This window comes from Crassostrea angulata, chromosome 9, assembly GCF_025612915.1.
Source record: "Crassostrea angulata isolate pt1a10 chromosome 9, ASM2561291v2, whole genome shotgun sequence".
Taxonomy (NCBI): domain Eukaryota; kingdom Metazoa; phylum Mollusca; class Bivalvia; order Ostreida; family Ostreidae; genus Magallana; species Magallana angulata.
The window spans coordinates 25047594-25061301 of record NC_069119.1 but is presented as its reverse complement, the minus strand read 5'-3'; the positions used below and the strand labels follow the sequence as shown (position 1 = coordinate 25061301).

The window sequence follows — 13708 nt, the reverse complement described above, 5'->3', positions numbered from 1 at the left end:
ACATTGCAAGCCCGTTTTCCTGCAGGTTGCACTACAGTATTAAATTCTACTATATATTCTTACCAAAATTGCACAACTTTACATACAGATTAAAAATTCAAAACGAACTTCTGGAAAAAATCCTCTTGACATCTTTTTAAACAACGCTTCATTTACAAGTTTCTAGCAAAATACACACGTGCATCCAGCAAGGCGTGCGACTTTGTTTACATCGAAGTTACACATGTGCTTGAAAATCAAGCCCGGGACTTTTCACCCCCCTCCAGAAACAACGCGCATCAAAAATTCAAATGACCTCGCATTATTACAAAACTGGGATAGTTAGACCTCTTACACATTGTTTTTCATCTCATAAAAAAAATCAGCTCCTGTCTCGAGCGGAACCGCCCCGGATTCAAAGGAAAATTCGGGAATTATTTTGGCTCAGCCATGTTTTGACGTGAACCTTCAGTGAAATACTGTTATGACACCTTAAAACGCTTTGCAGACTGCATAGAAAAAGAACCGAGCATGTACAGATATGATATCTCCGAAATGGAAAATCAAATCAGCAACTTTTACAAAGGCGGGACTTAGAATACAAAACAACAAAAATGAATAAACAAGATAAAAAATAATATTAGACAAGGAAAACGACCCTCTCAAAAGACGAGTCTCGGTCGTTTTTGAAGCATGGGTCACTATGAAACGAATACATGTAATTAAGTCTTTTCAACAAAAGCTCGGGTTTAGGCGGATTGCAATTGTAACTACAGTACATGCAGGCACGTAGCATCGGGAGGGGGGGGGGGGGGGGGGGGGGCAGGGGGGGGCCTGCCCCCCCCCCCCCCCCCACTTTTTCTCGCAGCAACAAATTTTTAAAAATTTACATATACAAAAATGAATTATAATGGAGTTGCCCCCCCCCCCCCCACTTTTTTGGAAGTAAGTAAAAAACTGATATGAAAACAAGGAAATGAGGAGTCAAATTGAAGTCCCCCCCCCCCCCCCCCCACGGATTAGGAATTTCATGATTTGGAGGGGAAAAAAAATTTTGGTAGGGAAGAATTATTTTTTGGAAGTATAGTTTAGTGTTGATCTAATATTGATCTTCTTTCTTTTGATTCGTTTTGAAAAAAAATCGTTCATAGACAGCCGAAATCGGTTTTTATAAATCAGCCCTGGATGGCGTTGCGTTCAGTGTATTTGATTCTACAAGTCAGTGAATGAACTGTAGCAACGCGAAATGTAATTCACAATTAATGTAATAAAATTGAGTGATTACATTTCATGTTATTACATTTAGAGCTGATATCGACGGAAAATGTAATAAAGCAAATTATAATAATTATTCATGATTACTCATAATCTACAAAAATAATATACATCATGATAATTCGAAATATTATATTTATTAATTAAACCAACGATAATTATAGCGTTACAATTTAACAATTTGACACGAAAAGTACAAAAGAACTCGAATGATCGAATCATCTCCAAAGTCTCAATATGCACATTACAGCTTGCGGTGTTGCATTCTGCGTTGATAATGATGCAAAAGTAATATAACTGATGCAAAATGTATATACAGATAAAGACCCTAGAAAATATCGATTGAGGAATAAGCCTGGAAGGGTCACGTACATGTACTATTTCAACGGACCTTCATAATAACTTTAAAAAAAAATAACTTACCATAATAACTTGCCTATACCTAATATTTTTTGTTCATTATCCTATTAGTTCTACAGAAAAGGTATTATATAACATTTTGTTTTATTACAATTTGAGATGACATCAATTCAACTCAACACGTAATAACATAGAAACATGGTCCCAATAAGGTCGAATTGTAAAATTCTATGTCTATGTAAACAGACCCATATATAGTGGTTAATTAATGTTCACAATAGATACAAAGAAAATAACTACAATATTAATTAGTCGCTTATTGTCATTATGAATGAACCTTAATCGAGTCTAGCATGTTGATTATAGTGTATATTCAGTTTGAATATACATGTATATTGAAAAAGAAATAACAAGAGAGTAAATGTGATGAATGCGTCGGATCTTATTGGAATTTTTCCATCACAATTCAATAACGTTTATACTGTTAGGTGGATTAAAATTAGGACTATTAGGACATATTCACATATTGACCGGTGTATAAAGTTTTGGAGGGAAAGTTTAAGGACCGACGGACGTGCAAACAGACGGACAGACAGACAGACAGACGTAAGGACGGATGGATAACAGGCGATCACAAAAGCTCACTTGAAACTTTGGTAAAGCTTAAAAGAAATTGAAAAAAATAAGAAAAATATCCGGCTTTATTTTTCCTGAACGTAGTTGAAACACTGTAACTTTAGCCAATCCGATGCACAAGTTAACTAAAAGTATTAATCACTTGTATTCTAATAAATCATTAAAAAAATGTGCGCGGCTGAATGTTTACAATATTGTCTTCAACTAATTAACAATTTTTAATTGTCAATGAGTCCATGACTAATTAAATTAGTTAAAGACAATATTTCACAAAATCCCCCTAAAATAAATTTCAAATTGTAAAAATTATCAATCACAACCAAAAATTTGATTAAATATCATTCAAAGAAAGATTTCTTACTGCAATGCTATTTAAGGTCTTCCGTTTCCAACGGAAGACCTTATTGTTTTCGTTCTGTTTCTTTTTCTTCGCTATTTTTCTTTTTTTTCCAACAAATTTTGTGCACGCGATTTCTCAAAAATGACTCAACCGATTTTCATCAAACTTTCAGATATGATAGATACGGATCTAAACTTTATACGTAATTTTTTATTTTGATGACGTCATTTCCGTTTTTGATATATTGACGTTTTAGCGATTTTCAGATGGTCGGCTTGTCCTGGGATCTTCTCCTTAACGATTGAAGATATTGAGTTCAAACTTTCAGGGATTGTAGTCGAAAGATTGTAGATGTGTCTTTAGGTATTCATTTTTGTCTGACTCAAAAGGCGCTGAAGCTCGCCTGGACCCGAAAATTGAGATTAAAAAAACGTCGTTATTTTTTCTGGTTTTCTTTGTTTATCTCTTTTCTGAAAAATATTTTGTTAAGACATGTAATGTAAAAAACGTTTGTATTTACATGACCTTTTCTTTGAAATCAAGAAAAAGGGGCTGGCTCCTCAAATAAGGGGTCAAAAGGGCTCTAAAGTCTTTAATCTGTAGCTCTTTACTGAGAGATATTTTGTTAAATGTTATAGAAGCAGATATGTTTATCTCACAGTTATGTATCCACGCAATGTAATGATTTTGTCATGTATTACATAACTAGGGGTTTTTAGGGGCCAAAAGTATAAAATTTTGATCACCCATATCTCAGAAAGGAAAAATATTTTGTAATGCAATACAGAAGAAAAGTTGTTCAAAATGATGTTCTTAACGATATGCAACCTTCAAAATTTCGTCGAACGGCCCCTATAAGGGAATAAGGGATCGGCCCCTAAAACCTTCTTTCTCATATATCTCCAGAATGCTAACAAATTTCTAAACACTTGTTGAACAAAATATGTATAGAATTAGATGACCTTTCATATGATATCAAGAAAAAGGGGCTGGCCCCTTAAATAAGGGAACCAAAGGGCTCTAAAGTCTTTTACATATATCCTTTTACTCAGGGATATTTTGTGAAATGTTATAGAAGCAAATATGTTTATCTTACATTTATGTATCTAAGTAATGTAAGGATTTTATCATGTGTTATGTAATTAGGGGTTTTTAGGGGCCAAAAGTCCGAAAATTTGATCACCCATATCTCAGAAAGGAAAAATATTTTGAAATGCAGTATAGAAGAAAAGTTGTTCAAAATAATGTTCTTAACGAAATGCAACCTTCAAAATTTCGTCAAACGGCCCCTATAAGGGAATAAGGGATCGGCCCCTAAAACCTTCTTTCTCATATATCTCCAGAACATTAACGAATTTCTAAACACTTGTTGAATAAAATTATTTAGAATAAAATGACCTTTCAAATGATATCAAGAAAAAGGGGCTGGCCCCTTAAATAAGGAGACCAAAGGGCTCTAAAGTCTTTTATCTGTAGCCATTTACTGAGAGATATTTTGTGAAATGTTTTAGAAGCAAATATGATTACCTTACAGTTATGTATCCAAGAAATGTAAGGATTTTATCATGTGTTATGAAATTAGGGGTTTTTAGGGGCCAAAGGTCCCAAAATTTGATCAACCAGACCTCAGAAAGGAATTTCTTTTTTTAAATGCAGTATAGAAGAAAAGTTGTTCAAAATAATGTTCTTAACGAAATGCAACCTTCAAAATTTCGTCAAACGGCCCCTATAAGGGGATAAGGGATCGGCCCCTAAAATCTTCTTTCTCATATATCTCTAGAACGATACCGAATTTCTAAACACTTGTTGAACAAAATGTGTTTAGAATTAGATGACCTTTCAAATGATATCAGGAAAAAGGGGCTGGCCTCTTAAATTAGGGAACCAAAGGGCTCTAAAGTATTTTACCTATATCCTTTTACTCAGAGCCATTTTGTTAAAGGTTATTAAAGCTAGATTAGGTATAATACGTTAATATATCCTAACAACATAATGATTTTCTCATCTTTTCTATCTTAATTGGAAGAGTGCAAGTATTTAAAAAAGCAATGTCAGAGAACTTATAAAAAGAGATACCAAAAAACAAAACAAAACATTAGTACTCCACTCCTTTTTTCATATCATGTTTTCTTGTCGAAAATCAAAGTCAATGACGTCACATATCCTTATAATAATCGTACGGAAGACCTCCTCGTTGCTCGCAACGAGATCGTGTCTAGTTTTCTATTTCTTTTTCTGATCATAAAATGCACACGATCCCTAAAATCCTCTGATCCTCTGATTCATTCCAAGTACTAGTAAATTATTATTTTTGCGGTTATAGTGATTGCAGCTTGCTTTTTGTGCTCACTTTGCGTTTGCGTTAGTGCTCCGTTCAATCTCTTCTATTTACATATACACTGTAACTAACCGCGAACTGCGTACACTCTCTTCTATCTGTCACAATTTATCTCGCTTATAAATCGTTAATTCATCATAAACTCGGCATTAAGGTTGAATAACACACCTGGAAAAAGTCACTCAAATTAACAGGGAGTTTTTTGATAATGAAAGATATAGTGATAAATATGAATTGTACAAATGTCAAATACAATGTAAGCGAAAAATTTGCATTTTGGGGATGAAAAATGAATATCTAAAAAAATTATTCCTGTAAGTAACAACAAAAGCCCCTGCAGAATCGAACTCGGGATGTACGGATCACAAGTCCGACACTTTATCCACTCGGCATAAACAACTTTTGCAATATGCCCCTGGTGTGTGCACACGATTAAACAGATTTTAATTTACAAACGCCATACCATATCACAGTGGATATATAAACAAAACAAATAGTTTAAGTATTGATTGACTGTGAACAAATCATCGACTTTTTCTCTTTGTAGAGAAAAAATACATTAATATGCCCACTGTTATTAAGCAGTAAATTGAATTTATCGATCGATTTACTATAATAACATCATGAAAACAAATATATATCTAAAATTGTAGGTAATCATCGTGCCCATCAACATCCTAGTAATAACTAAGATATTATATCGTGAATATGGTCGGTTTTTTTTAATAGAGCATGGACATGCCATTATATTTCCCATTAGCTTTTTGTATTTGTAGATTATTATCTATTGAATAAACTATATTTAAACCTATCAACAAAATGATTTTATTAGTGAACAACAGTAAGTTCAACTATCTTGTTGTCTTTTACTGTAAAAAGGTGCATAAAATCCATGATCAAAATGCAAGTAAGTAAACTATGTTTTCAAATTTATCTTGTTTTAACATATTCAGAAAAAGTTTGTCGGAAGTAACTTAAAAACTAATAATTATGTATTACCGAAATCTGAGCTATCCACAGTTATTCAAATTAAAATGCATTCTATCTTATAGAAACATAACATGGTTTCTTTTTTTAAATTCAGACAATCTTAAATGTACTGTGTAGATTTCGAAGTGGCTCAAATTTCGTAGTATTCGCGCTAGATACATATATCTCGTATCCAGGAATAAGCAGCCTCTACAAACTAATAAATAATGGTTATAAAGTCACATTTCCTTTTGCAGATAATTAATAGAGAATATACGAAAATATGTCCCCATGCATCTGTAACAATAAAGCAATGCGAGAAAATTGGAACTATGAATTTTAATAAATAAATTCCACTGTATATTTTCAAATATTAGAATTGGAATTTTTTCCCCCAAATATTGCATTATAGAACAAAATATTACATAGCAGTTCAGACCAAATTTTAAGTTTTGATTCATAAAGAAAATACAACATCATGAAATAGTAAGTTTTCTTTTGTAACCTATATTTAAAAGAAGAAAAGTGGGATATTTCAGCTAATTCAAAGTCGAAGACAGTTAATATGTGAACTTGTAAATTATAGCGTAAATTTTCATACTATAGAAAGCACTGATTGCAAAACTAATGACATAAAAAGAATTGTATGACCCTGAGTTTTAATTCATATGTGTTAAATTAGGGTAAATTAGACATTTTATTCGCTTCATTTGTTATCCACAAAGCTATATTGCAGCAATTAAAGGAGATCCAGCATCTTTACTTAACAAAACTTATCAAAATAAAACATCTCTAACAATTATTGACAAAGTCTCATCACCAAATTCAACTATTTATATTTACATAAAATTGATAGGTTTTTCATCATCGTCTAAAAGTTCTTTATAAAACCAATAGGTCATTTTCGCAAGATAAACAGTTAAATGTAGGAGAAGGGGTAGCAGATTCATAACATCATTCATGTGCTTTACATGTAATTTTAAGTCAGAAAATCAACAAAATATCCAAATATATATATATATATATATATAATTCAATGTGCCGTAAACACTTACAAAAATCGTAAAGGAACATGGTCACGGTTTTGGTCACAAATTATTTTTCCAGTTCTAATGTTTGCAATGCTTTAGAAAGGCATTTTTCATAGGCAACCAAAATTTGAGTGTCATTCGTTAAGTTATATGCAAGTTACAGAGCTTGCAATTCTTTGTTATGTAAACTAAGCCTTTGTTTACATTTTGAATGTTGAAGTGAAAATTCCAATTTAAGACTTAAAATGAATGTGTTAAACGAAAGAAATTGTTTATTTATGCTTTAAATGGATAAGAAGATAGACAAATCAGGTTGAAAAAGACTTTTTACTGGTATATTGAACCTATGTAAACAAAAAAAGGGCACGAGCCTTGTTTAAGTGACAAAGAATTGTGAGCCATGGGTCTTGCTTATAACTTTACGACTGACTCTCAAATTTCATTCGATCATTAGAAATGCTTTCCTAAAGCATTTTAAATAATGAAAACAGAAAAATAGAATTTGACCGAAATCGTGACTGTGCCCCTTTAAAAAGTAGAAATGTACTTCTAGCTATAGACTCTAATTTAGTAAAGAAAAACTCCAAATATTGATGGATTAAAATTTGAATGCTCTTCTTCAAAAGGAGATCAATATCGTTTAAAATTGACCGCGATTATCCAGCCTCTTCATTAATTTTGATATAGCGTGTCTGCTTGGCTGTATTGGTATTGACGTTTTCTCAACTCTGTCAATCTCTGGAGGAAGGTGGGTTGCAACAGGGCAAATTACAGAGTCTAAATATGGGTCGTCGTTCATGGAGACACTCCAAAATCAACAAGGATTTCCAAACTGTTGTCGGGGAGTTTAACAAACAAGACGATTGTTGGGACTCGGGACCAGACAATGTGGACCTTTCCGTCAGTGATGAACGCCAATCAATCGGCATCAGGTTCATATATATATTAAAATTCGTTTTTCAGCAATTTCGTAAAAAAAAGATGGATACAATTGTGTAACGAATTTTTTTTTCCGAGTCGTATGTTTTACGATGTAATTCTGATGCATGTATGCCGGTTTCATGATATCCGTTAAAAATGGAAAAATATGTATTTTTTTTTTAAATTTAGATTTATAATTGGATATCTTCTCCATAAAAATCCGTTCGTTGAATATGCCATAAAGTCACTGTATCGTCAATGCGATCAAAGGTAAGTGCATATGACTCCTATGGTATGATTAGGATATAATGTTTATAAGTTATGATAGCAATATTCAAGTTCTTAATCCTCTTCGTCGCATAAATATTTTATTCAGAAATTATGTTCGGTATTGTATGTTATTCTAATTAATTATTCAAATAAATGGTTAATTCGTACAAACAAAAAAGATTGCAGATTCACTAAAATTGGCAAAATTTGTTACATGCAAAAAACAAAAACAATAACCGGATGTAGGATATAAATGGCTAAGCTTTTAAATTTTTTCATTTAAAACGTCCCTGAAAAAAGATGGTGAACACATTTGTTGACTCGTGCTTAGATGATAAAAGAATGTTTTTGCAATTCTTTTCCAGTAATATGATTAATGAATAAGCAGCATTTATTTGACTCTGATCACGTTTATTCGATTCTTTATTATTTGTGAAAGTAAGGGCTGTATTGACAATTTCAAAAAAGTTAGGTAATTTACGTTAGATATTTAGCCATCCATATACTAATTTAAATTGTGGAATCGCTTTAATTTGTTGGATTTTGGGGACAAATGATCGTGGGTAGCCAAAATTTACCTGGTTAGTGAGGAATTTCGTTGGTAACAAGTTCTGAAATATTTAAATAAACACTTAACAATGATTAAATGTTAGCCATCCACCCACATGCTATTTATAATTGTTGAACCTTTTCTTTTTCGTGGGTAGCGAAAATTTACTTGGTTCATGAGGACCCAATTTTGTTTGTAGCAAGTTCTGAAAATTTTGATAAATAGCAAACAAATGCTTGAACATGTAAATACGTTCGTGGGGATGTACATTCCTCGAAAAGGGTTACCCAAGATAGCCACAGCCATTGGACAGATTGTGGGGATTTAACAGTAATTGCATGTGTACACATCGTTAATAATGTTTGAAGTCTTTGAAACAAAATTTGAAATTTACACGACAGTATGTGTTTCATATCCCTAGCTCGGTAATTTAACCGAGTAAGAGCAAATACATTACATATTTAACAATTTGTTTGGGTTTTCTTCTTCAAATAACTGTCAAAGTGAGAATGATTTCGTACGTAAATGTTTTTTTTTACACATTCCAAGGACCAAATCATAGTAAAAAAGAAAATCACATTATCTACTCTGTAATTTTAAAAATTAATTTGTTTTTAATTACATTTTTACAAAACGATATTTACATCTTCGTTTGACGGCACGGCATTAGGTAATTGTATATCGATAATAATCTATATTGAATTATCCCCAAACTTAAAATAGTCCATTTTATTTTTACATAGACAAACCTTCGCTACCCTAGGACTTCAAAGCTCATGTCCATCAGAACAATCTTTTCCCACAAAGGTTAAATTTTTGGGAAAGAGATGTTACGTCGTTCAACCCGAAAAACAGTGTGTAACATATGCCAAATGTTCTGAAAAATCGTAAGTTGATTTTTTTTTTATCAATTGAAATTAATGTGGGGCTGATTTTGTATCTGGTGTAAATAAATTCATCATTATTAAGTTAGAAGGTTTGCATCAGTATTTTTATAAACAATAATAATTGTTATTGTGGTCTTCGAAAAGTACACAAAGCATACTAGTATGTAAAGTTATTTTGTTTAAAAAAATATCATTTTGTATTTTGAGTTAATTCTTTTTCGAAATTTACATGAGATTACTTTATGAAATCAATTTTTCATGAAAACAAAAATTATTTTTTAAATTTTAAGACCGTGTCACAATGGCTTTGAAACTGGATCTGAAATGAGCAAATGTCTACAAGACAACTTCCGGACATTTAACGTTTGGGTTTATTGTGAAAGGTTTGGATTCAGACTGATACAACTTAATCTTCCACAGTGCTGTTCCTGCAACAAATTTTCTCTCTGTGTTGTTTCACCAACTACGCCTGGGGTAATTTTTGTTTAAAAGTAAAATTAAGGCATCTATCATTTTTTAAAAACACATGCCTTTTTTCAAAATGATCATAACATTTGCTTTTGTATTTGTGTTATTTTAACATGTTTGTTTTAGCTGACAAATATATCACTATGCATTATATTGAGAAAAAATGTCTTTAATTGTATATATGCTTATATCTGGTAATTAATGTAATAAAAACTAGCAATAAGTGTTCGGAATGATGTGATAAAGAGTTTGTTTTTTCTGCTTTTTTATCACTTTATTATTTTTTTTTTTGCTAACGATTCAAATGTTTAGTTGTATTCATTTCAAATCTTAATTTTAACATAAACTCCTTTCTAAATACTATTGTTTCAAAATGAACACGTACTTATATCTGTAACTAGTTTGATTACTCTATTTTTTTTTCAGGGAACAACGGGTCCAACGGTAAACTATATAAGTTAAACTTCAAGTCTGTTATAAAAACTAACAAGCATGGTCAAGATTTGTGCTTACAAAATTTACTTTTATTTATTTTCAATTTTATTTTCTAAAATGCTTAACATAAATCTACATGTACAAAAGTAACTGTTGGTCAAATACTTGAATATCATTCAAAGATAAGGAGGTACAAACTCTTTGTTAGATAAGAATGTGTAAAAGCTTAGTCAGTATGCACATTTTCATATTTAAGTTCAAGCAAGATACATGTTTTAATATGCATATTAAGTGGTTAGCGTATACAATAAATGCAAACTGTCATCTAACCAAAACTATCACGCAACCGTGTGTTTAGTCAAGGAGCTACCTGTGATGAATCAGAGGATTGAGAGTACTGAAAGATGTACCAATATTTGTTTTTAACAAAAATGCAAAATTGTCTAACTTTAAATTCAAAATGTACAAAGTAATTGATTCTTTTAAAGTTTCCGATCACATCTAGAGTTTCGATTTAATGCTCAACAATGAAACAACATATTGAATGACAATAATTAAGTGGATAATTAGTCTTTACAATTCAATCATTCTTTAAAACTTGATAACAAGCCTCCATACCTCTTTTCAGTACCTTTATTTCTTACACCAAGAGGGGCTTAAAAATCAACATAAACCTACATTTTGAACATGTTTAAAAATCGTATTCTCAATAACTACAGGGCTACAATTTGTGAATTTACTGTGCAACACCCCCAGACAGCATATATTCTAATTCGTTTAAACCCTAAATGACCCCCGGACCAATACTGAGGACACAAGCGGGGTTCAAAGTTCAATATATAAATCAATGTTCAAAATTGTTAAAAAAAACTCTTTCAATAGCTAAAAGGCCATGACTTATGCGATTAATGTGCAATAGTCCTCAGATTAAGTAAATTCTAAATTGCACAAACCGTAATGCTTTGACTAATACTATTGCTTCAAAAGGAGTTTGACATTCGACAATATTTAGGGGAAATGTTGCCAATGCATGCTTTTGCGATATCAGACGTCAAGAAAGTCATTTACTATGGGTTTTTAAAATGTAAGATCATTTTTCATGAAAATTGTTATTTGTTCTTCGTTTTATTAACTTTCTAATTCTACTATCATTAATACATCTATTATTATTATTATTATTATTATTTTAGTTACAATCTTTTGTTTAGTTAGAATATATGAAAACTTCGTATGTTAATTGATTTACGATAAATCACTCATTTTAATTTCATTTACGTTTTGTAGATTCCTCAAAATTAGAAGGAATGATTTCGACTTCAATGGTATTTTACTATAATCATTTATTTATATGACTAATCACATCATGTTTCTCACACACACACACAAACCCCAATTATTATATTTTTGTACATCTCATTCATAAGCTTACGTAGATTTTAAAACTTAAAACTTTCAATTTCGCCCCCCTCCCCCCCCCCCCCAAAGTTATCTGATAAGACTTTCACAAAGGTAATTTTTACGTCATAAACAGTGCATTGTCCTGTAATGTTCTTAAAACTGAGCAGGAGAAACAAATTTATTGGTTTTTTTTTTAATCGAAAACATTCTATGAGCAGTCGCCCACGATAAAACACTTATTGTAACTTTATCATGAAATAAATGTATCCCAAATAAGATAATAATTTCATTGTTGAAGTCAATATGAAAACAAGATAAAAGTGTATAACTAGTCTTGTTACTTTATATACACACGCGTTCAAGATCGTATATGTATATTTTCATGAGATTGACACACTTATATAATATTATGGCATACATTGAAAGAAACAGTTCTTTCTTCTTTAATTGAACGACAATATTTACGTTTCTACTCAAAAATTACGAATCGTCGTGCTATCACGTGCTCCTCAAGAATAATAAAACTTTTTCAGTGCGAGGAAGCGAGATGGTCATCAAATCAACATCGTTCAATTTTCATAAATGATTTCTTTGATAAAAAATTATTAAAAGTAACAAAATATTCAAATTAATAATGAACGTAAGCCTTATTCAAATACTGTATTATAATAGTTTTCTATATCTTCATATTCGCTCATTTTATTTTCAGAAATTGTGATGACCATAACAGACAAATCTGGATTTATCAACTTATATTCAGCTGATCTTTTCTTCGACTCGTTAAAAATAGTATTGTTTCATTCTATGAAATAAAATTTGTTTCCATTTAAAAAATGAACTACTTAAGTTATACGAGTACAATGTATAACCTGGGTTGGGACAGTTTAGGCTTCATAATCCGCGGAGTGGATTATAAAAAAGCGTAAATTGCTCCAACCCAGGTTATACGAGTATAACTTGGGTAGATATTGAGTTCATTTCTTATAATTTAATTTTCTGTAATTTACTGTAAAAAATAAGTACGTTTTACTTTAAAAAAGAATTAATCTGTTCAAAATTCAAATGTAAGGTCAAGGATATTAGTCCGTTATTGACGTTGATGCGTTGTGGCGTGTCTTCTACTGTACAAACCAAGTCATACAAATTTAACTTAATTTTCTAACCAATAAAATGCCGCGTTACAACCAGAACAAGATTATTTTGTTTTCTTTTAAGTCATTTATTAAGCAATCATGAGTGTTCTATTATGTATCTATTATTATAGAGTAAATATAAAATAATATAAGGATAATGTTATACAATATGAATAGAATAACGAAATTTAGAATTAAAATACGTTATGCTCAATGGTATACAATTAGCAAACGAAATTTGAAGATACTTTTTTAACTCTTAGGGGGAAAGGGAGAAAACCGAAAAATTATGCATAAAGCTCAAGGTTGGGAAACCTAAATTCTTCATTCAGGTCTCAGAAAAAAAAGATACAATGGTTTTTAATACATGTTGTATGTATCACCGTAAACTTTATTTATCAATAAAGAATACGCAGTACAATAGTAAATGCACGAATTTTGGTGTTAAATCTGTAGCTAAGGAACCATCATTTGGCCGTCACACAACAGAAGTAGAAACAACTAAGAGGAAAGAGGTCATCAACTTATTTCACTATTGCTATGACATTGTCCCAGTGATCAAATCCACAATTAAACAGTTACATTTATGACTTCAAAACTTAACAAAATTTGTTTTTCAATTTGTGTGTATTTCAGTTAGTAAAATTAATAATTTATTAATAATTAATTATTTTAAAATTAATAATTTATTAATAATTCATTATTTTTAAAAAAGACT

General features: G+C 31.1%; 1 protein-coding gene across 2 annotated transcripts; it reads left to right on the top strand.

Moving 5' to 3' along the window:
- The first annotated feature begins 5764 nt into the window (after positions 1-5764).
- On the top strand, positions 5765-13323 carry LOC128163810 (uncharacterized). 2 transcript variants are annotated; one of them, XM_052827479.1, is made up of 8 exons: positions 5765-5835; positions 7616-7860; positions 8039-8119; positions 9413-9556; positions 9847-10030; positions 10451-10468; positions 11744-11781; positions 12567-13320. In XM_052827479.1, the coding sequence occupies exons 1-7, from the start codon at positions 5821-5823 to the stop codon at positions 11756-11758; spliced, it is 702 nt and encodes a 233-aa protein (XP_052683439.1). In that variant the 5' UTR covers positions 5765-5820; the 3' UTR covers positions 11759-11781; positions 12567-13320. The 2 variants fall into 2 exon arrangements, with proteins under 2 accessions (XP_052683439.1, XP_052683440.1); XM_052827480.1 differs by lacking the exon at positions 10451-10468 and having other exon boundaries at positions 12567-13323.
- Positions 13324-13708: the final 385 nt, after the last annotated feature.

Bases quoted from the DNA above. Each gene is read 5' to 3' on its own strand.
- LOC128163810 (XM_052827479.1), top strand. The intron at 8,120-9,412 runs GTAAGTGCATAT...ATTTTTACATAG, and splicing joins TATCGTCAATGCGATCAAAG to ACAAACCTTCGCTACCCTAG. The intron at 9,557-9,846 runs GTAAGTTGATTT...TTAAATTTTAAG, and splicing joins GCCAAATGTTCTGAAAAATC to ACCGTGTCACAATGGCTTTG.